The sequence below is a fragment of the Rhinolophus ferrumequinum genome, chromosome 17 (assembly GCF_004115265.2).
Source record: "Rhinolophus ferrumequinum isolate MPI-CBG mRhiFer1 chromosome 17, mRhiFer1_v1.p, whole genome shotgun sequence".
In the NCBI taxonomy this organism is placed as follows: Eukaryota; Metazoa; Chordata; class Mammalia; order Chiroptera; family Rhinolophidae; genus Rhinolophus; species Rhinolophus ferrumequinum.
The window spans coordinates 11,398,727-11,426,164 of NC_046300.1; the positions used below are offsets into that span (position 1 = coordinate 11,398,727).

The following is a 27,438-nucleotide window of genomic DNA, read 5'->3' on the forward strand; positions in this document are numbered from 1 at the left end:
GCAGAGGGCTTCCAGAAGGTAAGGACTGAAGACGTGCCCTGCACTGGTCATGTGGAGGTGTCTGAAACCTCAGTCAGTCTAGTGAGACAGGGGAGGGAAGGCACAGAAGACAGACTGCAAGCAGTGGAGGGGTAAACGGGAGACAGTTATTACAGGGGAAAAGTGCTGGCTCCTATCTTTAACAGAAATCTGGGAAGGGCAGAAAAAGGCTGACAAATAACTAGAAAGGAAAAAAAACGGTCAAACACTATTATTGTATTTGAAGTTCAAGTGATAAAAACCAAGCACAATAAGAGAGATGAGGATTAAGAGACAGTGAGGTAAGAACAAAAAACATTTACAACAAAAAAATACAAGGTACTTATTAACTTCCTATCACCATCACCAACTTTGTTCAGTTTTAAAAAAATTTCATCCCATCGATGCTGATGACAAAAGTCAGATGCAACTTAAAGCAAAAAAATAAAGATGGTCATTTTTTTACCATCCCCCCACCTCTCTCAGATAAAGGTCAACTAGATGCCTGTCTTCAGCAGGAAACTCTGCCTCTCTGGCCCTCACCTCCCACTGGTGTGAAATGGAGCGTCACATTAACCGTCTCCAAATCCCTCACGTCTGTAAAATCAGGATTCCCTCCTGACAGGCCAGCGTGCAGCCTCACACCTTTTAAGATGGAGAATTTGCCACCTATCACGGCAACTCATTTATTTCTCCTGCTACACAGCTTTAACTGACAGCGCCAGTGTTTTACACTGAGCCCAGTTTCTTCCCTGAAATCTACTCCCTGTGTCCTCAATCTGCTCTCTGAGTCACACAGCACAAGACTTCTCCTTATTCCTGTCCAGATATTTGGAAATAGTAATCCTGTCCTCAATTCTGATGTTCTTCCAAGCGAAACAATACCAGACTCTCTTTGGGAGAAAGAAAGAGAATATTGCTCACCGATAAGACGACGTGGAACTTCGCGACGGACTCCTTGAGTGACTGTAGGAGACAGACCTCGTTCTGTGTCTTGATTTGGTTTCAGATTTACTTCGCGATCTGCTGGGACTCCTGGACTGGCTATCACCATCCCGGCTCGGTGTCTGCTCATCACTTGAACTCTCCTGATTTCTTGGCCTTCGGTTTAAGCGTGCTGTCTTTCTTACCTCATCAAAAAGAGACCCCGGCCGGACTTTATTTTTGCTTTTAATTTCTATTCTCAAGCCTTGTGGTTTGGGTTCAGGCACAGCAGTCAATGCCTTAACTTCCACGGCACTGGATGTGGTGGCAGCCGGTGCTGCCAGGTTCCCCACGCCTTGCAGGGGCTTCCATTTATTATCCAGGAGGCTGAGCTGACTCTGTCCAGCCACCTCCCTCCTCACAGCGCTTTCTGCAGCACTGGCCGAGCTGGCTGAGCTGCTGTCCGGTTTCCCCACCTCATCCACCACTGGGCTTTCAGACATGCTGCTTTCCTGTTTTACCTCTGCCTCAGCATGCTCCGTCTGCATTTCCTGCTTCACAACAATGCCTATATCCGGGGTGTCAAGCCTTGAATTTCCTAGAGGGGATGCCCCCTCCACCTTTGCTGGGGAAGTCCTATCAGGAGTGCAAATCTCCATGTTGTCATCTGCTTGAAACACGTCCTCCACTCTGCTTGGGACGCTTTCTTCAATATGCTGAACGTTTGGGGGAGAACTAGCTACATTTTCCTCAGTCTTTAAAGCTGTGGGAGAAATGCTGAGTTTATTATCATCTTTAGCAGGCTGCTCAGTGTCTGATGAAATTACTGTATTCTGTTTACCTGAAAGGTTGCCTTCTTCACAGGGCTTCTCAGTTTCGGGGATATTTTCCTTTACGGTTTCACTGTTTTCAGAAACTTGTTTTTTGTCTTTTGATTCCTGAGTCACTTGCTTTTCATTAATCTCCTCCTCCTCTTCTTCACCAAATTCTAGGGGAGGCTGCCAGTGAAATGCTTGTTTTCGTTTTGGAGCCTTGTGTTTTTTGTCTTTTTTCCCTTTCAATTTCTCTTTCACTTTTTTGGTGTGTTCCCGTTTAAGATTTTCCTTTGACCCATGTTTGTGCTTCCGTGGCTTTCCTCTAGGGTTTTCTGAATTGCAATAGGACCCCTCAGAATCGGAGGTCGATGCGCGCTGTTTACTTGACCTCCGAGCACCACTACCATTAGGCTTTGTGGTGGGTTTGGCTTTGATGTGAATTTCCCCAAACTCTGATTCAGAGTCGGATGTGGCCTCACCTTCCTCCTTATCAGAAGACAGCCGGGATTTATTTTTACTGTTTTTAGTTACGTCTCGTTCAGAATTTGACTCAGAGTCCCATTTACTCCCAGCATAACTCTTCCTTTTGGGCTTACTGCCATTTCTCAAGTGATCAGAAAGGGTCTCTTTTAAAGTTCTTTTTTTTGAACGAGGGCATTCCCGTTCGGGCTTGGATTTCTCTTCATCTTGGTTTCTCTCTTGTTTATTATTCATTTCCACGTGGATTTGCTTCTCTTTCTCCTGGGCTGACTGTGTAACCTGAACACTTGACTGTTCACTGTCTGAAGAATAATCTAAAGATGACCTGCTTTCGCTATACTTTCTCTGACATGAAGACTTGTCTCTACCTTTGGCATATTTATTGCAAAGTGTCTTTTCAGAGCTGCTGCTGTGCCTTTTATTTGAAGTGTTATTTTTTTTCCCACTGGATCTACATTTTCTCTTGGCTCGTCTTCCATCATCACTGCTAACAGAAGAGTATGAAGACGACCTACTACGCTGTGAGCGATCACTGTATTTATTTCGTGAATGAGATCTAGATGAGGGAGACCTCGACCTTGAACGTGAACTAGCTAGACTTCGTGACCTTGTGTACGATCTGGAATAAGATCTACTCCTAGAAGATCTGCTCCTTGACCTTGGTGAAGTTTCTGAACTTCGATCACTGTATTTTGAATAAGCACTCCGATCACTTTCTGAATTTTTTTCTCTTTTATGATAGGATGATGAACTACCAGTCTCTTTAATATTTGCTAAACTATAAGTGCTTTGGATGGGCAGCAAATGGGTTGTTTTCGCTTTCATTTCCTGAATTCGCTCATAAGAGGGCTTCCAGGGCTTCTGTCCAGGCTTCCACCTTGAAGGAGGGGGGCTGTCGCTCAGTGGTATTACAGGAATATTTTCCGCCACCACTGGCTGCTGGACTACGACGTTTTCATTTTGTGGCACTGGTGCTCTTAAAGGTTCTGTTTTAGCTGGTTTACTTTCACTTAACTGGGAGGCTGTTCTTTTTGGTGATTTTGATGCGGTCCTTTGGTGACCTGACTTGGAACTAGATCTAGACTTGGATCTACTCTGAGAATGTGATGAGGATTTTGATGGAGTCCTTGATCTTGAGCTTCCTCTAGAATAAGACTGTGAGTGAGACTTTGATCTGTAGGAGTCCCTGCTGGAATGGGTTGAAGAGCTCTGGTCATCCTTATCGGATTTAGACCAGTCCCTCTTTGATGAGTGACGGGATGATAACGAGGAGGAATGAGATCTCCTTTCTCTATCACAAGAGGATTTGGTTCGTCGGGTAAAAGATTTTGAAGATTCTATATTAGATGGTACAATAACCCTTCTCTTCTTAGTCTGTTTGTGTCTTCTGCAATGTTTTTGCTTTTTGGCTTTCTTTTTATGCTTAACCTTTTTCTCTTTTCTGCGTTTTTTATGGTGACCATCAGAGTGTCTTGCTGTACTAAGGTCTGAGTAATATCCATTATAAGACCACGATCTGGATCTCTGGGACAAGCTTCTTTCATCCCATCGGCTTGAACAGGGGTCACTTAACCTATAGAAAAAGACATAACATGCATAATTTGCAAGTATATTTTCTACGATCTAAAATTAACACGTTTGTTGTCAATACAAATACATTGACCAAGCCTAGTTAACAAAGTACCGACTCCATCAACACTTTAAACATGTTAGAAACGATAAGTCAAAGAGTGACTGGCCTCGTCTTGATCTTACAATTTCACAGACACAGAGACAACCGCTAACAGATTCACTTACAAAAGTATTTTTTTCATAGCTAAGCAAAGACTTTAAAATTTGACAGGAAAATGGTATTTAAAACCAATCCACTAATCGCAAGAGCACTGCTGACATACTGGGTTCCTGGCTGTGACTGGCCCATAACCCCGCCTCCAGGAACAACATCAGGCCAAGTTCCCAAACAATTTTTGATTCTCTGCAGATACAGCATAGCTGCCTGAACTAGAAAAAAAACAAATTTTGCTTAAGAAGCTAGCAAGAATATTATTTTATCTCAGCCTCATAAAGGTAATCGAGGCTTTCGCCTAAGGTTTAAACTACTAACTATGGAAACTGAGGAAAAAGTACATAAAAATAGATGCAGGCTTTACAATCTTAGTGGTAATGTCAGGGCGCAAAGTAGAGATTCTCAGCACCACTGTGTCTAAACCACTTCCACATAGCAGATACACACTTTTTCTTCCCTTTTCCAATTTCAAACATGATACAGGTCACCCACAGCGAAAGAGAATTTTACCATAAACAATTGTAGAGGGTCCATTGGTATATTATCACTAGCTATTCAAGGCCAGCCCCATGTCTAAAATAGATATGCCACTGTGGGGTGTCACTGAGGGTGAGAGATGGGTAAACTTCAGTAGAAGCAACAGTCACTGGAGTCAGAAGTTAACGCACACACTTGAGTACAGATTTTCTTAACTACCAATTCATTCATCAGTGACTAAGAGAGCTGGCTATGAAAGTACCTGCTCTGTCATTTTAAGTCCTGATGATTCCTACAATTGAACAAGGAGTCTTTAAGAGATTCAGTAGGTTTAGTCTTGTGAGAGAAAACAGAATTTTGATTTAAAAGCACCCCAAAGCCAATCAGCCCTCCTCGTTAACAGCACTATTTTTGCCAAGAGTTCCCAAATGTATTCTCTGGTCACAGTCTAATTTTAAATTGAAATCTTTAATGAAAAGTCCAGAAGTCTCTATCTCCTTAACACGTAAAATACAGCAGACACTGAATTGGGGGTATACTCAAAGCTCTTACTTATCTCCTTTACTCCATTTTTCTCCACTCGGTGGTCTGTACGTCCTTAATCTCTGCATTTCCTCTTTCCAGTGAGGAGGAGTTTCACTGCTATCGTCATCATCTGATTCCGAACAGGACCTTGATCTTGGAGGTGTGTGATAGCGCTTTAGAAACAAAGATAGGAATAACTATTTTTAAAATACCTCTCAATTAGTCTTCCCCAAGCTCAAATCCCATTCCAAGGTAATAATGACTGAAGAACCAAAAGGATCATACGAAATTATGTCAAACATAAGTATAATACTAAAACAAATGGGAAAGGCTGAGATTTACCTGTAAACACACATGAAAATTTCCTCTTCAAAGTCCTAATGGTTTACATTCATCAGCCTAGATTAGTCAACATACTAAGATTTCTCAATGTACTGACTGTTCCACATGTTCACTTCATAGGTGAACCCATTCAAACACAGTAGGAAACTTTGATCCAACAGCAGTACCTTCCCCCAGTTATGAAGAGCACAACTAGCTCCTTCAACAGATTTTGGATTACACCTAAAATTAAAGCTAGGATTTGGCCTATAGGTAAGAGCATTTTACTGCTGAGGTAAGTAATTTGAAAAAAGAAAAGTCTTAACAAACATACAATTGTGCCCCTTCCTTTAATCTTCCGTCCAGACTTTGATACAGATGGTTTTTGATCATTCACAACGGGTGTAACATCAGGAATCTTCCTGGAAAAGATTGAAAAGCAAATGTAGACAGTTTTCTCAATGTTTAAATGCAGAATTAGTGCTCCTATAATACAAAAACACTTCATTTAGATCCAAAACTTTGGTAGAATGAGGCATTCCACATAACTTAATTTTCTAAGCAAACCTTTAAATGCCAAAACTTAAAAAAAAAAAAAAAAGTAACACAATTGGGTAGAAATACACGATACTAGCATCTATCTTTTTTAAGCACAGTACTATTTTAAAACAAAATCCTTTTTTAGATGTCTTTTGTCAAACGGTGATGTTCTAAGGGAATCCTGAGTTATTCCTGACTCTGATGCTTAATTGTGCTTTTTTAGTAGTTTTTCATTTTACTTTCTAGTTTTTATAGCTCATTTGTCTCCACTTCTCTACTATAAACTGCCCCTCCTTTCAAAGCTCTGGCTCTGCTGCCTCATCTTATGTAAAGCAATTCTAGAAGGTGGTTTTTATGATGGTTACAGTTCTCCAGGCATGAGAAGTATTTTTCACACTTCAGTTTGTTTTGTATCTGTTATTACTAATACAATGGCTAGCTTTCATTGAGTACTTCCTATGTATCAGGCATTATTATGCTAATGAGCAGTTTAAAAATATTTTTTAAGGGTAAAATATATATAACATAAAATTGACCATTTTAAACATTTTTAAGTGTACAATTCAGTGGCATTAATCACATTCACAACGTTGTGCAACTGTCACTACTATCTTTCCAAAACTTTTTCTTCACCCCAAACCAAAACTCTACCCATTAAGCATTAACTCTCTCTCCACTACCCCGTTCCCTCAGCCTCTAGTGACCTATAATTTATGGCCACATAACGTTCCATTTTATGTATATACCACATTTGGTTTATCCATTTATCTACTGGTGGACACCTGGGTTGTTTCTACATTTTTCCTATAGTAAATAATGTTGCAATGAACATTGGCGTACAAATTTGTTTGAGTCTCTATTTTCAATTCTTTTGGATATACTCGTATACCTAGCAGTGAAATTGCTGGGTTACGTGGTAAATCTATGTTTAATTTTTTGAGGAAGCACTAAGCTGTTTCTTCACAGCAACTGTATCATTTTATACTCCTACCAGTGATGAATGAGGATTCCAAGTTTTTCATATCTTTGCAGACACTAGTTTTGTTTTTTTTGTTTTTTTAATTCTAGCCATTCTAGAATTAGAATTAGAATTAGAGTAGGTGAGATGTGGTTATCTCATTTTGGGTTTGATTTGTATTTCCCTAATGACTAATGACATTAGGCATCTTTCCACGTGCTCATTGGCCATTTGTGTATCTTTGAAGAAATGTCTATTCAAGTCCTTTGTCCATTCTTAAGTTGAGTTGTCTTGGTGTTGCTGCTCATGCTTTTGGTGTCAAATATAAGAATCCATTGCCAAATCCAAGGTCATGAAGATTTACCCCTACATTTTCCTCTAAGAGTTTTACGGGTTTAGCTCTTATATTTGGATTGTTGACCCACTTTGCGTTAATTTTTGTATATGATGTGAGGTAGGGATTCAACCTCATTCTTTTGCATTTGGAAATCCAGTTGTCCCAGTACCATTTATTAAAGAGGCTATTCTTTCTCCATTTAATGGGCGTGGCACCCTTGTCTAATATCAATTGGCCATAGATGTATGGCTTTATTTCCGGACTCTCAATTGTATTCCACTGGTCTCTATGTCTAGCCTTATACCAGTACTACATTATTTTGATGACTGTATGCTTTGTAGTAAGTTTTGAAAGCAGGAAGTATGAGTCCTCGAACTTTGTCCTTCTTTTTCAAGATTGTTTTGGCTATTCAGGGCCCTTGCAATTCATATGAATTGGGGTATTGACTATTCCAGTTCTACAAGAAGGTTGTTGGAATTTGATAGAAATTGCACTGAATTCATAGTTCACTTTCAGTAGTACTGATATCTTAACAATATGAAGCCTTCCAATCCATAAACACGAAATGTGTTTCCATTTATTTAGGGTCTTCTTTAATTTCTTTCAGCAATATTCTGTAGTTTTCATTGTACTAGTTTTTCTCCTCCTTGATTAAATTTACTACTAAGTATTTTATTCTTTTAGCTGTTATTTTAAATGGAAGTGCTTTCTTAATTTTCTTTTCAAATTGTTCATTGCTGGTTGTTAATAGCATTTTAAAGGCATTAGTTCATTTAATACTTGGAACAACACTACGGGGTAGGTACTATTCTCAAATCTCCATTTTGAAGAATTTTATTAAGAAGTTAAAAATCTTGTCCAAGGTCACAGAAAGAAATGAAACTTGACTCTTATAACCATTATATAGAGTTTTTGAAGGTTCCAGGAATATGGCTCCAGATAAACATAGCGTTGCCATATTTTTAAAAATCTTAACTGTGAAGTATATTAAGTTTTGTCAGTCATTTCCCATTCGTGACATCACTTGATTCTCAGAAGGAGCTAACTAGGGAGTCTTGGTAGGCACCTGTTAGCCCCATTTTCCTCATTTAGGAAAAAAGCACTGAACGCCAAATGACTTATGAACAAGTATTCAGCAAGAATTAATGTTCACCTGGGAACATTTCAGATACTGATCCAACACTGACACCTTCGTCCCTCCTCTCCACAACTTTCTGATTTGAATTGCTGTATGGCCCAGAAATTGGTATTTTTAAAAGCTTGCTAAAAGTACAGCTGCGGCTGAGAACAAATGAACTCAAGCAAGTGCGGAACCCAGCTTCTGCTAAGCAAATTACATGTGATAATGAGCTTAACTGCCAGTAAATCAGTAAGGTAGCAACCTCACTGGCTGGCAGTCCATTTCTTATCCTTGCATATGTTGAGTTCTTGAAGCACACTGAGTTTCAGCTGCCAAACAACTCATCAAAATCTCAAAGATCCTAATAAAATACATCAACCTGTTATCTTTGTATAACACAACTATCAGTCAATTACGATTTACAACAATTCTGCACAAAATACTTTCCAGAGATGTTATGTGACCAAAGATTGACGACTAAATAAATTTATCAGCAGTATTCAACCCCAAAAGCAAGAGAGTGGTTACAAACTACTTTAACAATACCAGATAACAGAGGTTGGCAAACTTTGTAAAGAGTCCATGCCTAGTTTAGAACTTGTAAGCCAAGAAGATAATTAAGGCTATTATGTAAGTACTTAAATAACAAGAAAGAAAATAAATTTTCACAAATATTTTATTAATGAAATTCAAAATATATTATCTGAGTATCATTTTTTGTAATACAGATGTAATAATGAGAGGAGTGAAATTCTTTTTTGAGGGGATAACGTTTCACTTAATTATTAGGGTTCATAATTAGTGTTCCTGATGAAAACAGACGATGTTAATGCTGTTCACTGGTAATGCTGATCTGTAACGAGATGTTACGTATATTTCATCTTTGAAAAGATCTGCGCGTATGTGGGTTATCTGTGCAGCCCTGAAATACTGCAGACTTGTAACTGCATCACTGTGACGTGTAGTGCCCCGAGCAGCAGCGTACCGCAAAGAGAGCACCACATACAAACTCAAATACAACTACTTGTTCACAAGAAAACTGTGACCACGTGGATGTGGCTGTGTTCCAGTAAAACTTTACTTATAAACTCCGAAATTTGAATTTCACATAATTTGTACGCATCACAAAACATTATTCTTCTTTTGATTTTTTTCCACAAACATTTAAAAGCATAAAAACCATTTTCAGCTCATGGCCTATACCCCCCAAAAAACCCCAAAAACCAAAAAACAAACAGGCAGGAGGCCAAATTTGGTTCATAGACCACAGTTTGCTGACCCCTGCCCGACGACACTGAAACTGACCTTTCAAGTTTCCTACCTTCTGAAAGCCAAATAAATTTTTTTTTTTATTAATTTATTTTTAATGAAAGCCAAATAAATTTGATCAATGAACCTGATGTGTTGTATTTTAAGAAGGGTCCCACTAAAATTGATTCACAAGCCAGAATTTTTAAAAATGAAAATATCAGACCATGTTAATCTATTAATTCAAAGACACATCTCATTTTGTAATAGCTTTTTAAAATGAGACAATACCAGGTTTTAAAAATATTTAATGAATCACACGACAGAGACCTGATTGCCAACAGGGACATTTGCTTCACTTCTCAGCTTTTAACGTAACTCTTCACAGGAAACTTATCAATTACACCAGCAATATTATTATATTTCAGTTCACCGTACACACATTTCTTTGAATAATTCTAAACTTGAGTCTAATCTACAAACTACATCAAATACTATTTTTGAGAACAAATCAAAAGCTACACATTAGGTTTTCCAATGTAGAGAAGTAATCACTGAGGAAGTTAATAACATTAACATATCTACGAGTATGATACTGAATTATATCGCCAACTGCCACGCAATTGATTTGGCACTATTCAAATTGGAACACACGTTTTATCACTCGATTGGATCCAAAGAGTTCAAATGACCCTGTTCTGACAACCAAAATCTCACTTCTAATGAAAAGCCAAGGAAATAAGACTAATAATGAAATCTTTCCAAACCTCCAATCAGAACTTGTCCCCTGACCAACTTGCCCAGCCCCGCTCTCCTACTAGTAGAACGTGAATTCTGTAAGGTGGGGTGCCATGTCATTCATTTATCTGGTGTCTTCCACAGTATCTTTTAAGTACTTTAACGATGAGTCATGCTCAATAAATGTGGAACTGCAATGAGTTTATGGAACCATCAATCAAAAATGAAAACATAACAGGTTAACCATCCTACTTACGGTTCAGGTTCCACCGTGACAAGAGGCATATCTCTTCTCAGTAAAAATCGGTTCTCAGGCACTGGAGGGATTTCTTCTGGGCGGACCACAGGCTTTTCCCTTTTAGCATTTGAATCGACTGACCTTTTTTCACTGGTATCACTCCTCTCAGAGTGACTTAGAGAGAACAAACCAAGTCACCAATTAAGATGTGTAATGTTTATTACTTATTTCATAGTAATAAGAGCACATAAAATTAGATAGCAAACTGCAAAACTACTGATACCTTACAAGGCTCACTCAAGAGGTTTATACAATTTTCTCAAAGAGAACATATAAAACGTCAACAAGCCAAATGAAAACCCACAGTACTAAAATTCTGAAATGAAAATTGTCAAATGAATCCTAACTTTTCTCTTTTAAGAGTTTCAGGGATTATTTTCACTTGCAAACACATAAATCTTTGCTATAAAATGTGTGTGCTACCCCTAGATTTGCCAGATTTAAACTTAAAGTAAAAAAACGCTATCCTTTTTCCATAATAGGTGGTAAAGCTAAGTTTACAGAATTACACACACTTTCCCATTCCAGGGAGTTTGTTTTTTTAGGTGAGAGTACTCTAGGATTTCACACTTACCCTTTGGGGCTTGCTGTATGTTTATTTCTTGGCTCTTCTGAACTGCTTGCTTCCTTTCGTCTCTTTTTAGAATGTTTAACTTTTGGCCTCCTCTTGTGTTTCCTTCTTCTGCTTCTCTCATGTTCAATTTCACTTTCTGAAGATGATTCTGAAGAGGAAGAGGAATTGGAAGAGGAATCCGAGTCTTCCGAATGAGTTGGTTTCTTCCTTTTTTTCTCAAAAACTTTGAAGACATATGAACAAAAATATTAGTACTGCATTTCAGTACCTATCTTTTAGAGTAAAAAATGTGATTACCAAGTATTGTAAAACATGCTTTACGTACAGCAAACTGAAAACAAAACATAAACTTTTCTCAAGTTGATAATACAATTTACTGGTGAGATTGTAAGGTAACAAAGCCCTTGCCTTCACCAAGCTATATTCTAGAGGGGTCAGATAAGAAAATAAGTACCTGCATAATATAACAAACGATAAGTACTAAAAAGAGAAGAAGAAAAAGGGCAGTGTAAGGGAACAGGGAGAGTCAAAGGTAATTTAAGATAACATTTAAGCAGAGACCTGAAGGGAGTGAAGGAGGGGGTCAGGCAGGTATCTGAATGAAGAGGGTTCCGGACAGAAGGAAGAGCCAGCACGAAGTCCCTGAGTGCTTGCATGTCTGAGTAAAGGTCAGCATGGCTAGAAGATAACGAATGAGGGGGAAGAAGTCAGGAACAGCAGAGCCAGGCAGCCTCACAGACCACTGTGAAGACTTCAGCTTTGGCTGATTGAGAGGGGAGCCCTACAAGATCACGCTGGTTGCCGTTAAGGCAGACTGCAGAGGGCCATTTAAACAAGTCAGGAGAGGCTACTGCTGCTGAGAGAAGATTACAGAGTTCCCATAATTAGTGTTCCTGATGAAAACAGACGATGTTAATGCTGTTCACTGGTAATGCTGATCTGTAACGAGATGTTACGTATATTTCATCTTTGAAAAGATCTGCATGTGATAGAAGCAAAGTGAACAGTCAGGAGGCTACTGCAAGGAGGCTAAGCCCCGTAAGAGATACTGGTGGTCTGGACCAGGTTGGTGGCAGGAGAAGTAAAAAGAAGAGAGAGGTAAGATTTGATGAAATTTGCTGATGAATTGGATACAGGGTATGACATAGAGGCTTCAGGGCTATTGCTATACCACTCGTATGAGTTTTTCCACCACTAAAATCCAGGAAGTACCTTAAGTTACAGTCTTCACCATGCGTTACCTGTATCCTCGCTCCCTTTACACCAAAAAAACCTCTTACCATCTTTTGTTGACTTTGCGGCAAGCACTCCACAGTCAATGACTCGCACATCTGCATAGGGTCTGCTTGCAGCGTCAGTTTTCAGATTTTCAATCTGTTCGATTACTTCAAACCCGGAAATAACTAGTCCAAAGACAACATGCACCCTGTCACAACACAAATTCAAGAGAGAATTGGTTCACTGAAAATTAAGCCATGAGCAGTCATCAAGACAATTGTTATAAATGACATGTCCACAGACCTAAAAATAAAAGCAGTGTTTGATGCATGAAGCAACTAGAAAGGAATTCGAACTTGAAATAAAAACAAAAACAAACCAATTATTCAAACTGGGTCTTAGTTTTCTGCCTTTTAAACAACAGTTCTAACTATTTTATGGTAGAGTCCTGTAATAGTCAGATTGCACTTGATACTCAGAAACCATCCTTACAGGGTCACTCAAGACTACATGGCTGAGAAGCCCGTCCACGGGCCCGGTAAAGACCCCTTCAGTGACATGAGAGCCATGGGTCTCAAGGCTACTGTATCGTGTGATCCTTAAGGAAGAGTTTGGCTATGAGAGACTGGCCCGGAGATCAAGAGTGCCCCCTTGAGGGTTCACCCATGGTCCAATCTGTCGTGGACTGGCCACCCAAACACCTCCCCAAGGTAGGAACATAACTCTTACCCATCCAGGTGCGGAGCAGGTTTTGTGGTACTGTGTGATAATCATCAACATGAAGAAGACAGCCAAAACCAGGTGTTCAGGTGAACAGAGTGGGTTTAAAGCACAGCATGTGAAGAACAAAAAGGTAAAGATAAAAAGACAGAGGAAAAAGTTAAACATGATACACATCTCAACTTAAAAAACCTTAAAAACAGCAATACTATCCATTTTACTGATTAAAAACCCTCAAGATTATAATGAATTACAAAATCGTATCTATTTCTCCAATATGAAGACTATATGTATACATATGAACTAGGCTTGAAATATCGACATTAAAATTCAAGTTACTCTCAAATCCAAAACTACCACCAAAAACTCAAAATTTATCAAGATAACTAAAACAGAATAAAAAGTATCTATAATTTGCCCTACGGAAAGACAAGTTAAATAGATGAGTGCTTCTATTTGTCTACGTGCTGTCGAAGCAAGCATGAGTTCTTTTATTACTCCTCACACTGAGTCAGTCTGCATCCTTTGGGCAGGCAGATGAGAGGTAAGACCTCAGGAATCCTGTTTCCAGAACTTCCTGGCCCTCTTCCTTCACCTAAGGTAAAGCTCTGCCACTCACAGCAACTCTGAAAATGCAATAGGGAGCCAACCCTGCAATCTGCCAACACTTCTGACAGCAAAGTAAATAATGGTGGATAACACTATAGACATTTCAAGTTTCCACGGCCCAGAGAACACCCAAACAGCTTCTTTCACAGTCACAAACTGGCAGACAGTCACTCTTGGGAAGCCTATGGGGTACATTTGGTTAAGATATTTTGAACCCAAGCTGGTTTTCCCATAGCATTTTCCCAAATCTTCACACTTGTGAATTGCAGTGGAAAAAAAAGCAAAAGCAGATATAACTAGATTCAGAAGTATACACCACAAACATCTTAGTTTTTAAGAATGCGAAATAGATTTGAGAGAAAGGTCACTGGATATCAGGCCATGTTAAAGCAGTTAATTGTATTAGAAGCTCCCATATCAATTTTTATATTCATTTTTAAGGCAATTCTAATACACGTAAGTAAACAAAATACAATTTAACCTTCATAATGCTAAAAATCATTATTCTACAAAGAAGTGTTACACTTATACTTACATTAAGAAAATTCAATTTTGTAAGATCCACCACATAATTAATTTTTAAAAATTAAAATGTCAACTTAAGAAGTTCCAGAATATTAAAGAGAATCTTGAGTTTTAAAACCACTAGTCTCAAATATTCCTTAGAAGACTGAGAAGTGGTAATTCAAGCCAATGTAATAGTAAAAATGAATAAGAACAGACAGTAAAAAGAAAGAAGAAAAAAGAAAATCTAGCAAACTGGTGAGACACTAATGCTTAAATTATTCAACTAGTATCCAGAAACTACCTTGGACAATAACTTTAGCATAGAAATGTGCTTCCCACAATAAAACTTTACCAAAGCACACTAAAGATGGAAAGAAATCAGTCCATACGCTAGACAGTGATTCCACTGTATGAAAGATGTAAAGAGAGAAAAAATTTAAAGGTAAAAATGTTCCACAATGTAAGGGATCAATCTTAAATATGTAGCAGTGAAAACAATGGATAGTTTATTGATTAAATGTATTCATCTTCCTTCCTTGATCCTTTCACAACTCTCAGTCTTCTGGTATTAGGGGAAAGCCTACAGATTTTTCTAACACATTCAGAGCCCAATTCAAATTGCCACCTTGGCTAACAGGAGTGCTGTGAAAACCATCTTGTGGCAAACGTTGGAGCAAATGGTAAGATTAAAACATTCTAGCTAATTGCAGTGATGTAGCAACACAATACTTGAGACTCAACTGGAGGGCAGAACAGCTACCTCTATGACAGATTCCTGTTTTGTTTTTAATTCAAATGAAAACTGAAGACAAATGAACTTGGTCCTTTATTGAGACAGTGAAGAAAACAACTGAAGACAACAACAATTCTTTCAAGGACAAATCTCAGCTGGCCCACGGTGCCTAAACTGGTGTAAATAATTAGTCCAGTATTCATATCTGCAATTCAGAATGCAAAAATACAAATATATACCTTAACTGGGTTAGACAATATATTAAGAATACTGAAAGGATCTTAACCAAAAAAAGCCCTCTGGGGTTCTCAGGATTTCTACGTTCCAGGGGTAGAAATTGCATGGTAAAGCCAGCTTACTGGCACTGGGCTGACATGAGACATGGACAAACAGAGGATGTTGCCAAATGGGGTTACAAAAAGGCAGGGGGACATTCAGTTCTACAAAAATTGACAGAGAACTCATCCCAACAACTCTTAACTACATTGATCTTTTAAAACTATACAGTTGTCAAGACCCCTGCAGTGGTGACATATGCTCAGTAAATTAAGACCTTAAGAAGGCCACAGACTATAATGAGTATGTTCATGCTGACGAAAACACACCTAAAGGAGAAACAACCACACAGAACATTTCAAATTATAAAAGCTTTCAATATTTTCACATTTTCACATTTTCTCCTGTCACTTACACACTGATTTTCCAGGTTCTCCCAACCCTTGGGTTTATTTTAAACATATATGTGCAAGGGTTCATTTAAACCTTGTAAATCCCAGAAATTGAAAAGTGTCACTGTTACTCGGTACGTTTTTACACCATTATCAAAGAAGCTTTGGCCTTATACAGAAATTAATAGTTCTGTATTGAAATGAGATCTAAAACCTTTACATACAATACAATACTCCCACCCTGAAGATGTGTGGAAACTTGGTAGAAATAAGCCACTGAAATTAAAACATACCAGGATTAACCATGAACAATAAAACACACTTGTTTTACATACATGTATTGCTGCCATTCAGATCAAGCAGAGTTTTTTTTTTTTCTTAAAATTGTTCAATGCACATAACAATAGGATTAAAGAGATAAAGGCAAAGAAAGAAAAAGAGAGAGCCTTAGAGTAATGAGACATTACCTTTGGAGCGCACGGTGTAACACTCTTTCTGTAAATTTTACACAAAAATGGCAAGAAATAAATTGTAATACACTTTTAAGACAAGACTGAATCTATGTTTTAATATCAATATAACTTTGAAATTAAATATTTTCAAGTTTTATGCAAAGCAAGAAAGCTTTTCAAAATGGAGGGCTCTAAATTTTCTTTCACATAAGTATGTATGTAGAGATGAATTATGCTTAAGAAAAGCGTTGTGGTTGAAGCTGGAATCTGCACAGATCCTTAACACTGTAATACCAGAGTGTGAATAACAGCTATTAACAAAACAGTACATTTCACTTCACAAATCCTAGAAACGAGCTAAGTCAACTAACATCTTTCTCAAAAAGAAAATAATGTATCCTGAGTACACATATGAACATAAAACCTAAATGCCCACGAGCAGTTAACACCAGTGGAAAGCAAAGATTTCAATGGAAAGAACTGAGTTAAGAGAATTCAAAACAAACAAAATTTCAGGGAACTTTTTAATTAATTCGCTGCAAATAATTAAAGAATCTTTCATGCTTCTATATTCATTGGAAACCTTTCTTCAGTCACACATCATAACAGACCACCATCAGAAGGTAATGAGCAAAGGCTGGACAATAGTTACTGTTCAATGCCCTTGTATATACACTTTGAAGTTGTTAATCACTGAAAATAATAATAATAAAATAATAAAGCAGCGTAACTAGAATTTTAATGACCTTCTCAAAACAGAAAAAAGGAAGAGAGATGAAGGCATAAGATATGATGTCAATCTTGGCCACAGTACTTCCTTTTCCTGTCTATTTTCCGATTTTCCCCATTATGTAATTTTTTTCAAAGAATATACACTGTCTGACCAATTTTAACTCAATTATACTTTAAACAAATCTATTACTACTCAGACCAAAAACCTTATTATATACAGTGGACAAATTATTTATAGGGGTTTTGGACATATTAAAATATTGAAATACTTAAAAACAAGCTTTAATTTCTTATAGATGCATTGATACTGAATTACTGTCAAAAAAGAACATAATGTTTCAAATTTTCAATGAATGTAAAAAAACAGTGACTGGCTGTAAAGTAGTATGGGAGAAGGAAACAAAGATAACCTATTTCTGTCTAACATAGCCTTCAACATGCAATTTTTTTCCTACCATGCCTGAAACTATCACACCACCATGGAAGAGGCACCAAACTGTACAGAGAGACAAAGCTTCTGTAAGAACAAAAGAAACCAACCAAGCCATGTTACAGTGCTCTACGTATGTGTTCCACGTCACCAATAGAAGAGCTTTCAAAACTTCAGGGCTAATGCTAACATAATACACACTAGTACAAGTCACATAAATACTCAGTAATATTAAGACTGAATGTTACGGATGACACTTGATATTCAGACAACTTGGTTTATGGCTAAGTTTCATGAACATCTTTGTTCATGGAAAATCTTGAAATTAACATATGAAGGTATTACCCAAAAAAATGGAAGGAGAAAGCTAGAACTTCTTGGGTTATTAACACTTACTAGTATCTTTCTCACACTAATTCATGAGTATGTGCAGGGAAAAGGCATTTCTACCCCAAACTACTTTTGCTACCCAACATGTCGACAGCTTTATAAACCCCTTCAAACCAAACCACCCACTACTCTGAAATGATCAGTGTTTCTCTCCCATTCAGGTAAGTAGCCTCTTGCAAAGTCTGATTCTTAAACGACAGAACACATTCTTTTGTTTTCCTCCCATATTCCTATTTATGACTTAGAATATAACAAACACTTTTTGTTTAAAGTCAAGTTTGACTTTCCTGTGTTATCTTGTTTTCTTATCTTTTTATAATTATCACGACCACTGACAGTGGCCAATCACAGAGCCAGCTCTCCAGAGCTTGGGAGGTCTTTCTACTTATTCCATGGCTGTGATACAAGGGCTGCACAGACTAAGGGAAACTGCCACACACTGTGTTCTCACAGCAGCGGATGAACAGACTGCTGCTCCTGTCCTGATTTAGGCAAGATGAGCCCAAAGCGTCTTTGCAGCACCTTTCAAACTGATGAAAATCAGGCAATTACAACTATTTCCTTTAGGCAAGACAATGTTTCCATACAAACCAGTCCACATGTTCAGAAACTTAGGATCAACCTACAAAACTGTCTTATTTTTGTGTCTACATTTTCACAACAAAATATGTACCTTATCTTAGAAACTGGGGTGGATACTTTATAAGTAGAAAAGGAAACACAAAACTAACCCAAGGTACATAGTAAACAAAACTAGAACCAATGCTTCCTGATGTCTAGGTTAGTGCTTTAAACCAGGAGAATAATTAATATAAAACTATAAACCACCTACCTAATCTTTTTCATAACTACTTTATGCAATATCTTCTTTATTTTTTTGATGTATACAAAGACAATGGAAATCAGGGCCAGAATTACTAGACTGCTATTACTAACAGCCAAAGGAAAAGAAAAATGTTTTCCTGTGTTGTCATCTTATTTCCCAGTAATGCTTGATGCTTCTAACACCTAACTAAAATAAAATCAGAGCAGAGTGGTCAATAGATGACGTAGCTTATAGTATGCATCATTCTCTTTCGATCAATTTCTTCTAGATTATGAATAAAATGTCTATAACCTATACTTGATACGTTTTTTCCTTTTTATTTAGCACGATATATAGAATGAAAAGGGTTGACTAGATGATCTCAATCCCTTCCACTCTTATGACTTTTTAATTCTAAAGCTTTTATTGTGGTTTCTTTCTAGTCTTTGGCTTAAACCATGAATAACAAAAAGAACAAAATGACTAAATACCGACTTAACTTGGTTACTATCTTGGTCTCAGGCCTTTGAATTCCTTCAAAAAAACCTTCATCTGAGCCATTATTTCCTCCGTGATTCATGGGGATAGCGCTATATATCACTTCTCTCATGTTTCTTGAGCGGTACTATTCCAAAAAGAATCAGTTTTCTTCTATTTAGCCCCCCCCAAACAAAATCATATATAACTAACACAGTAGTACATATAAGCAGTTCTTGCAAAAATTTCAAATAGCTTCATAGAAGAAAACCTGATTTTCATCATATACGCAAAATTATGTATAATAAAAATGATGTATGCATAGGAAGGGAGGCTCTAAATGTGTCAGTCATGAAGACAATAGTTATTGCACAAAGCACAAGAATCCTTGAGGAACGTTTTGAAAATACCCACACTAACAGCACCAAATTTACTCCTTAGGAATTGCAAAGTAACAGATTTAGAACATAAACTACAAATACAATTTGCAAGGATATATTAAAAGTCCTCATTAAGCCTGTAAAACAGGAACCATAAAGGCAGCTCTCGACATTTTACTATCCACTCTTATACTATCCTTTCTTTTCCAGATTGCAGAACTGCTGCTCACTGAGGTGCCACAGGGTTGTGGGAAGACGTTACAAGGCAGGGGAGCCACCAGATAGCTCTGCGACCACCAACCCTCGAAACTTCAACTTCTAGATCTATCACCTGCGATCACATACACAACTTGAAGACAGTACATTATACTTTTTTACTACTTACGACTCCAAAAGGATTTGGACTTGTAAGACATGGATTTTCAAAGATTTTTCTATTATGGGAAAAACCACCTCCATTTTACCTATCCTTTCTATAAAAGCAAGGAAATGTTTTGTTTAAAAATGTGAACGTTTGATTTTTACACTGCAACCCACGGGGAACTGGAACTTTGAGTGAGTATTGAAAAAGCACAGTCATAAAACCTTCTCAAAAAAAAAAAAAAAGAGATAAGGATTTCCTTGGTGCAAAAACACTCTGTTACTTCCAAAATTACTTTTAACTGGAAACTCATTTCCAGAAGTAAATTTCAAACTAAAAGTAGAAGATTTTCTTTCAATCACAGGTTCACAGCGATACTAATGCCATCTATAGTTAATTATGAAAAAACAAGATTTAAAATTTTAATCTTAATTTACTGATGTTAAAATTCTGATTTGGCATTCCTTATCAAAAATAGCAGTCTGCTGTAAAATTAAGCAACGGCCTTAATTTTGTTTTAATAGTAAACATTCTTAAGAAAGACTTAAGCAAGTACTAAGTGAGAGACAGAAACAAGACACTAAGTTTTCTGAAGGGGGAATCTCATATACCGTATTTTAATTAATGTATGTAGGTGCACCAGTTTTAACTCTAACATTTTACAAACAAGCTAATCGGTAAGCAACAAAAAGAAGCAGCTGCTGCTACCTGATAAATCAAATTTTACATGTACTAGTATAAAACAAGGAAATCTAAAAGAAACTTTAGAGCCCTCAGATGGTAGCTTCTTGACCAATGAATCATTAGTTTATCATGTTCAGTTCAGATAAGCTTAAAAATGGAAACGGGAAAACTCAAACAAAGAGTAAACAGCTTCTATATTTAATTACCACATAAGAAGCTTTTCAAAATATTCCCCACTACTTTTTTTGGCCCTGAAGAAGGTTAAGAACAGAAAATACTTTATAAAGAAGTATAGTCACTAATACTTTCTGGGATCAAAACAAGATATAGGAATAACTGTTTAAGGTCTTCCTTTTTTTCCTGTATAACTTCAAGCATTATCATCTTCTACCAGCTTTCCATTTTTAGGACATTCTTTGGAGCAGAATGCCCCTTATCTGAACTTTATCAGATCATGTTGGACATCTATTTTTCAGACAAATTTAAAATGTGAGATTTATTGTATATGAACTCCTTTAAAGACAGGGAAGCGCCATTCATACTCATCCATTCAGAAAGATGACCAAAAAAAAATTTTTTTTTCTGATAAACCATAAATAAAATACTTCTCCAATATACATGGCACAACTGTAGAGATTTACTTCCAATCTAAAGCCTTAAACTTCATGCTAGACAATTATCTTTCATATTTTATATCATGGGATTATAATATAGGTTTTAGAGTAGCTGTAGACAAGAATATAATAAAAAGTATGCCAAAGGTGTTTCAGATGAGAAATAAGTAAAGTTTTGGTTGTGCATGCACATATATATAAAGGCATTTATTTTTTAAAAAGCAAATTTAGCATTCTTAAGTTTCCTGAGTGATAATCTCATAAATTTTGATGGAAATGACAGCGATATTGGGTTAATTCAATTATGCACAGAGAGATATCTCATATGGTTTGAGGTTTTTACTGGCTCGACAGCAAATCACATATTTCTATATAGTATCAGGAAATAATGGTCTCTCTTTCAAATTGGCTCAAGAGCAACAGTAAGAAAAAGCAACCATACAATGGTTTATTCAAACCAACTGCTTTCCATGCCAAAGGTACAGCTAGTCCCAGTGTAGGTACAACTTTTAAATGTTCGTCAATAGGTTATGTTCCAATCCAGCTTTGGTAAACTGAGCCCCCAAATTGGTTAAAAATCAAAGCCAATTCCTTTTGTTAAGATGACAACATATTTTAAAAATAACGTACATCTTCAAGTTACGTCTTTTAAGTACCATTCTTCAAATCCAGGATATATGCTAAACACTGAGGTGGTTGCTAGAGCTTATCAGTTACTGTAACATTAGAAATTAAAAGTACAACCCCAGTTGACAGAATTCTAGCAGTAAACTTGGTCTAACTACACCATCTTCCTCATGAACAGCGCTTCTCTGTTTAAGAAAAGCTCATCTCTGAATTATGCCTACTCACATGAAAAACTGGGAACCATTGGTATGTTTCCCTCGATTTGCCATTGACAAAAGGAACGCTCTGTCATGTTTGAGAATAAAGTTTTCATCTGTTTGAAGAAAACACAAATTCGTCAGTCTCCAACTATAAGTCACTTTTAAGGTGTAACGATCACAGAAATAAATAGAAAGCATAGGATGAAATTCCTCTTCTGGTCAGTACAGAAACTTGACTGAGTATTTAGAAAAAACATTTTAACTAACCAAATAACAAAAGAATAAAAAGACCAAAACAATACTACTTAAAGCCTTGGGGAAAAGAACATATATTTAATACTTTATACAAACAGCCTTAGAACAGTCACTTTTAGTAGTAACATACTTTAGCTAAATAATATTTAAACTATAACTTTCAGGGAAAACTAGTCAGGAAATTTTAGAAAAATCTTTAGTAAAGCTCATTTCCTCCAAATTTCCAATTATCCTGCCTAATGTACTACACATGGGAGAAACTTAATAATCCTCTTATGTGCTTAATTTCTATATGGCAAATTTACTCAGCTGAACTGGAGCTAGACTATGAGAGCAAAAAACCAAAAAATTACATAAATTAAGTTGTAGGGACATGCCTAAATTAAGTATATGGATTCCTTCTAATCAATAGGATCACAATATTACCTAAGAAAGAACAACTTAAAAGGCAAAATACAATTTTAAGATACACAAGTATCTGCCGAAGGGAACCACCACAGTACAGTGGCCTACCAGCATTAGTTCCAAAGCTACACGTTAATAGAAGCAGCTAAAGAGCTGTTTCTTACTAGTTCAAAGGAAAAACTCTGTCATAAAAATCACTTAGAGGTTATTTTAATTCCAGCAAAAATATCTTGAGAATTTAAATCTCCTTTTAACATTCATACAAACAAATCTTTCTTTAGAACAAACAGAAACATAGAAAACTGTAAAAAATGATTACCTTGGGAACAGGCTTCTGAAAAAGAGTAGTAATCCATTTTTCCCCAAAAGAAATATAAAAGACTATTATAACACTGCAGCTATCATGGCATTAAAACCTAGTAATGTTGGATCCCATTATAAATCTCTGCAACTGACTTTTCTAAGGCTTTTTGGGGCAAGTGCAATAGTTAGATTTATGCAAATGCTACTACTGTAGGAATAATAAACAATCATATAGTTCTAGTATACAAAAGAAAACATACAAACCTTGGAGAGAGGAAGAAATACCAACTTTTATTCAAAGAAATTGCTTGGTTTAGGGAAATAAAAACAAAACACAACCAGATTCTTTTCCCTGATGTGGAACTAATAACCCACCAGGAAAAGAAAAAAGATACAGATGCATGTATGAAACAGTATACAAAATTTTCCAAGTCTTCAAGCAATATTGAAATCCAGCCACAACCTGACCCAGACTGTCCATAAATTTATTAGGAAGGGTGCAAGGGAACAGAATTGGAGTTTGTGTTACTGAGCTTCGTTCTCTTACCTTTTCATTTTGCAAAAGACCACATTCTCTATAAACAAAAGAATATGTTGACAGTTTTAGGCAGGAAGATAGGAGTTTTCATGTATATAGTTGCCTAACCTCCATGCTGAAAGTCATGTTTAACCATAACGTTAGCCTTAATTAATCTTGTCAATTAAAAGTATTATATTACAGTATAATTTATCCCCAAGTTCATGCAAATAAAGTATTTTCATGCAGCATTAGTTTCATGCAAAAAGTGAACTATAAGTAAACCTCTTCTCATTAAAAGTACATGATCAAACTTGCTTTAAACATCAGAACTGAAACACGAAACCATAAAATATTAAGGCTTACCTTTAAAATATCCACCATATATTGATTCTCCACCTTTTCCATTACCTGCAAATAATGAGCTACATTAAACTACAATGAAAATTTAAAAATATACTAACACATATAAATTATTTATGGTTTCAATTTGCTGAAGGAGGTAACACTTTGTAATTGTTGCAGATAAATCAAAATTCTAACAATCCTCAATTAACCTCATCTTTAAAATATAAGTGCAACCCTATTACAATAAATACTACTAAAATAATTATCTCCACACCCATGTTTTTCAAACAGTAAATCACTCCAATAAAATTCTAGAAGAATAAAACCAATCAAACAGTATTTTGGCATTGTCATAAGGTAATTCACCAAGTAATTATAATATTATCAAAATTGCATAAAAACAAAATAAAAATGTCTTAGTATTTTGTTTTCATACATTCTAGGTCTACAACATTCATTCATCCAACAAATATTCACTGACCACCTAATATTTGCATCATACTGCAAGTGATACAATATTTACAATTAACATTAGAAACTGGTAGATGGAGTTATTAGGAGCATAACTTTTAGCTTTACCTTCACTGAAGTCCCCACCCTGAATCATAAAGTTTTTAACCACACGATGGAATGTAGAACCTTTATAACATAACTTCTTCCCAGTTGTTTTCCCAAGGCCTTTCTCCCCTGGAAAAAAAAAAAGAAGTTTAGCTACAAAACATCCTTCCATGGAAAGTATCATCCAATTAATCCTTTGTCAAATCCCTCCTGTGTGTTGGGCACTGTCAGAGATACAAGTATAGTGTGACAATACACACACACACACACACACACACACACACACTCTTCAAAATAATAATACAAAGCAGCATATAAATGTTAAATTGTGTGGTACAGACTACATGCTACAGGAGAAAAGATTAGAAATGGTTATCACTCCAATAAAAGAATGTAATCAGGGAGTTGGTGCAAAGATTGTTATGCATGTGTGTATCCAAGTATGGGTTTTAAAATTTAATTTACTATTTCTATTTTGAAAGTAACATTATAGATGATTTTTCCTCCCAATTTTTCTATTTTTTAAAAACATAAATCCAATTATATATAACAAAGAATAACTTTATTATGTTTTGCCTATCTTCTAATCCTAAATTTCTTGTGAAATCTGGAGAGCTAAATGTGTTCAAAGTACTGAAATTTGTAAAATTCTACCAAAAGTTTTAAAAATGTATACAGAAGATTTCATTACCTACAGTAGTACTTTATTTTTCATTTTTGAGACCATTTCTTTCTTCTCTCTTTCCTTTAAGAATTGCTTTCCTGATTTTATATCGATAAAAATATTTTTTATTTGCTAAACTCATTTCACAGTCCACTAGTTTTTAGGAAAATATCTACCCTGTTAAGCAAGGTAAAACTGTAAGCCATGACTTATCGCTAGAAATAATTTAATAATTCATTTACCTGAGCATAGGCAAAGGAAGTTTTTGCATGTTTTTGGACATATGTCTGAGAAGAGCTGAAACATAATGCGACCAACTGAAACAAAACACATGAGGGAAAAAGGTAAGCAAGTTGATTAAATATACCACATTTTATATGAGAGATGAAATTAATAGAATTTACAAACTGGAAAATCTATTTTTGTAATTCATTTAAAGTTTTTAAGAGATTGAACAGGAAAGTATATAACTCGGTAATATGAACTAACAAGAACTCCACTGTAGTACATTTGTTAGGCTTAGAATTCACATGCAACCAAAGTGGTTTCAGCTCTAAAAGTGCAGGATTTTAAGTATCTTTTAAAGGGGCTTATATTATTAGGCCTCTTTTAGAACAGTCCCCTACCTGACTAGCAATATTCTTTAAAAATTCTCTTGATAACCGTTGTCCAATCTATGCTTGGACCTGTCTAGTAACGAGAGCACATCGTAAGAGTCATTCTGGCCAGTACTATTAGAAGGAAGTTCTTCTGTCCTCTATATTCAGCTTTCTACCTTTACGTGAGAACTGTTTAGAGACAATTTCCGGAAATGCCACTCACAACTATTCTATTTCCTGAGAGAGCAGAAAAGGGACTAGGTTATGGTTCCTTAAAAACAAAAACACCCTTACAATAAACAGGAAATGAGAAGAAGCAAGTCTGTAAATTCCGTTGAACTATACCATACACTAAGAAGTCCTCCACCACCTTTTTGGTCTCAGGACTCCTTTAAACTCTTAAAAATTACTACACTTTTAAAATGTGGGTTATATTTATTGCTATATATCATGTTATAAATTAAAACCCAGACATTTTTAAAACAAAAGAACACACAAACACATGTTCCATTAGCCGTCCGAGTGGTGACATCATTACATATTTTCTTCTGAGCGGACAAATTCTGCTGATGCCTCTTTGGAAACCAATGCTGCTTCTGAATGAATGATAAGATCTCAGGAATATTGGTTACTCAACACTTCTTATACTTTAGTGGGATTTAATAATCTTTTAGAATCAGTCATTACTGTCTGATTTTTATATATACTAATATTTCTTCCAAGAATTGCTGCTATGCTAATAAATACACTGCTCTACAAGGGTAAGACTAAAATGTGAAGCTGGCTAGCATAAGCATTCGCTTGGTGTTTTTAAGGTAAAAAATACATGGCTAAGGACAAAAACAACACAGGGCAGGAATGGCTTCTGACCTTAATCCCAACATACCAACATTCAGATCCTTAAAATAACTAAGACGAGGAACAATACTGAGATTAATCAGGTAATATCACACATTTAAACGTTGGTTACAGTCAGGAAAAGCCAAGACACGCCAATGTCATGTTGTAATCTTGATTTGGCCAGTAGGTGGCAGGAAGAAAATCAGCAAGTACCCAGAATCTGGATAAAATCAATCACCTTTCAATAATATTACTGTTCCCTGTGTTGGAATTGCAGGTGCAATGGTGAGAAAGGAGACATATATTGTGGACATAAAAGATACATCCACAGTTTTAAAAATGAGCACTGGCTGGAAAAAATATTGTAGGAGACAATACACTATAGAAAGCAAAGAATATCACATACACAATTACAAGTAATGGATAGGATAAGAACAAAGAACAAAGGTAGGAACAGACGTACTGGGGAGGCAGAGAGCAAAATCTAAGAGGAAATTAAGGGATTGAGCATTTCAACAAAATCAGGCCATTTACTCAAACATTTACTAATAGCCTCCCCACGAATCAGGTTGCCCAACAATATGTAAGGCACAGTGCCCTTTTGGGGAGCTACCTTAGCTGGGAATGACAGATACAAACTGCTACACAATGCCAAGGGCTATCAGTGGTATGAAGTGCACTTATGTCCAACCTGGGCCTGACTGATGTGTGTGAGGGCAGGAGAATAGGAACCAAGTCTGTTTGACTCACCACTCTTCCCCCACTGATTTGTACAGTGTCTGGTACAGAATAAGTGCTCAATAAATATTTGAATACTAATAATTAAAAACACTTGAAACAAAATTATTCAAAGACAGAGATTAACAAAACATGAATGAGTACCTAAATATACAGATCAAAGGTATTTATATTACCAGCAAAAATTATTACAAATGGAAAACATCAGGACATATTACAGCTTAATAAAATCTATTTATTTTCAAAGATATAAAGGAAAAGAATCTTTCTAGCATCCAGGCAATAGAATTACGTCATCCACAAAGAAAAAGAAATCACAGTATAAATAAAAAAACAAAAAGGGGTACAGTTTGTAAGAGAAGGGACATTTTCTCATATTTCATAGGAGGAGGAGTCAACAGATAGACTAATACTTAAATGTAATCATCTGTAGAACTAAAAATAT

The 27,438-nt window shown here is 36.3% G+C and overlaps 1 protein-coding gene across 7 annotated transcripts in view; it reads right to left on the bottom strand.

Moving 5' to 3' along the window:
* NKTR (natural killer cell triggering receptor) overlaps positions 1-27,438 on the bottom strand; it is a 47,415-nt gene that overhangs the window by 7,491 nt on the left and 12,486 nt on the right. For 3 of the 7 annotated variants that reach the window (XM_033131818.1, XM_033131819.1, XM_033131820.1), the window contains exons 3-13: positions 25,059-25,133; positions 24,174-24,281; positions 23,613-23,657; positions 21,792-21,879; positions 13,107-13,136; positions 12,440-12,585; positions 11,160-11,382; positions 10,544-10,699; positions 5,681-5,768; positions 5,053-5,198; positions 943-3,810 (exon numbers count right to left, since the gene is read on the bottom strand). In XM_033131818.1, coding sequence (XP_032987709.1) covers positions 943-3,810; positions 5,053-5,198; positions 5,681-5,768; positions 10,544-10,699; positions 11,160-11,382; positions 12,440-12,585; positions 13,107-13,136; positions 21,792-21,879; positions 23,613-23,657; positions 24,174-24,281; positions 25,059-25,133 — 3,973 coding nt within the window. Of the gene's footprint in view, positions 1-942; positions 3,811-5,052; positions 5,199-5,680; positions 5,769-10,543; positions 10,700-11,159; positions 11,383-12,439; positions 12,586-13,106; positions 13,137-16,081; positions 16,110-21,791; positions 21,880-23,007; positions 23,305-23,612; positions 23,658-24,173; positions 24,282-25,058; positions 25,134-27,438 lie in introns of those variants that run through there. The other 4 variants (XM_033131821.1, XM_033131822.1, XM_033131823.1 and 1 more) reach the window with 4 other exon arrangements.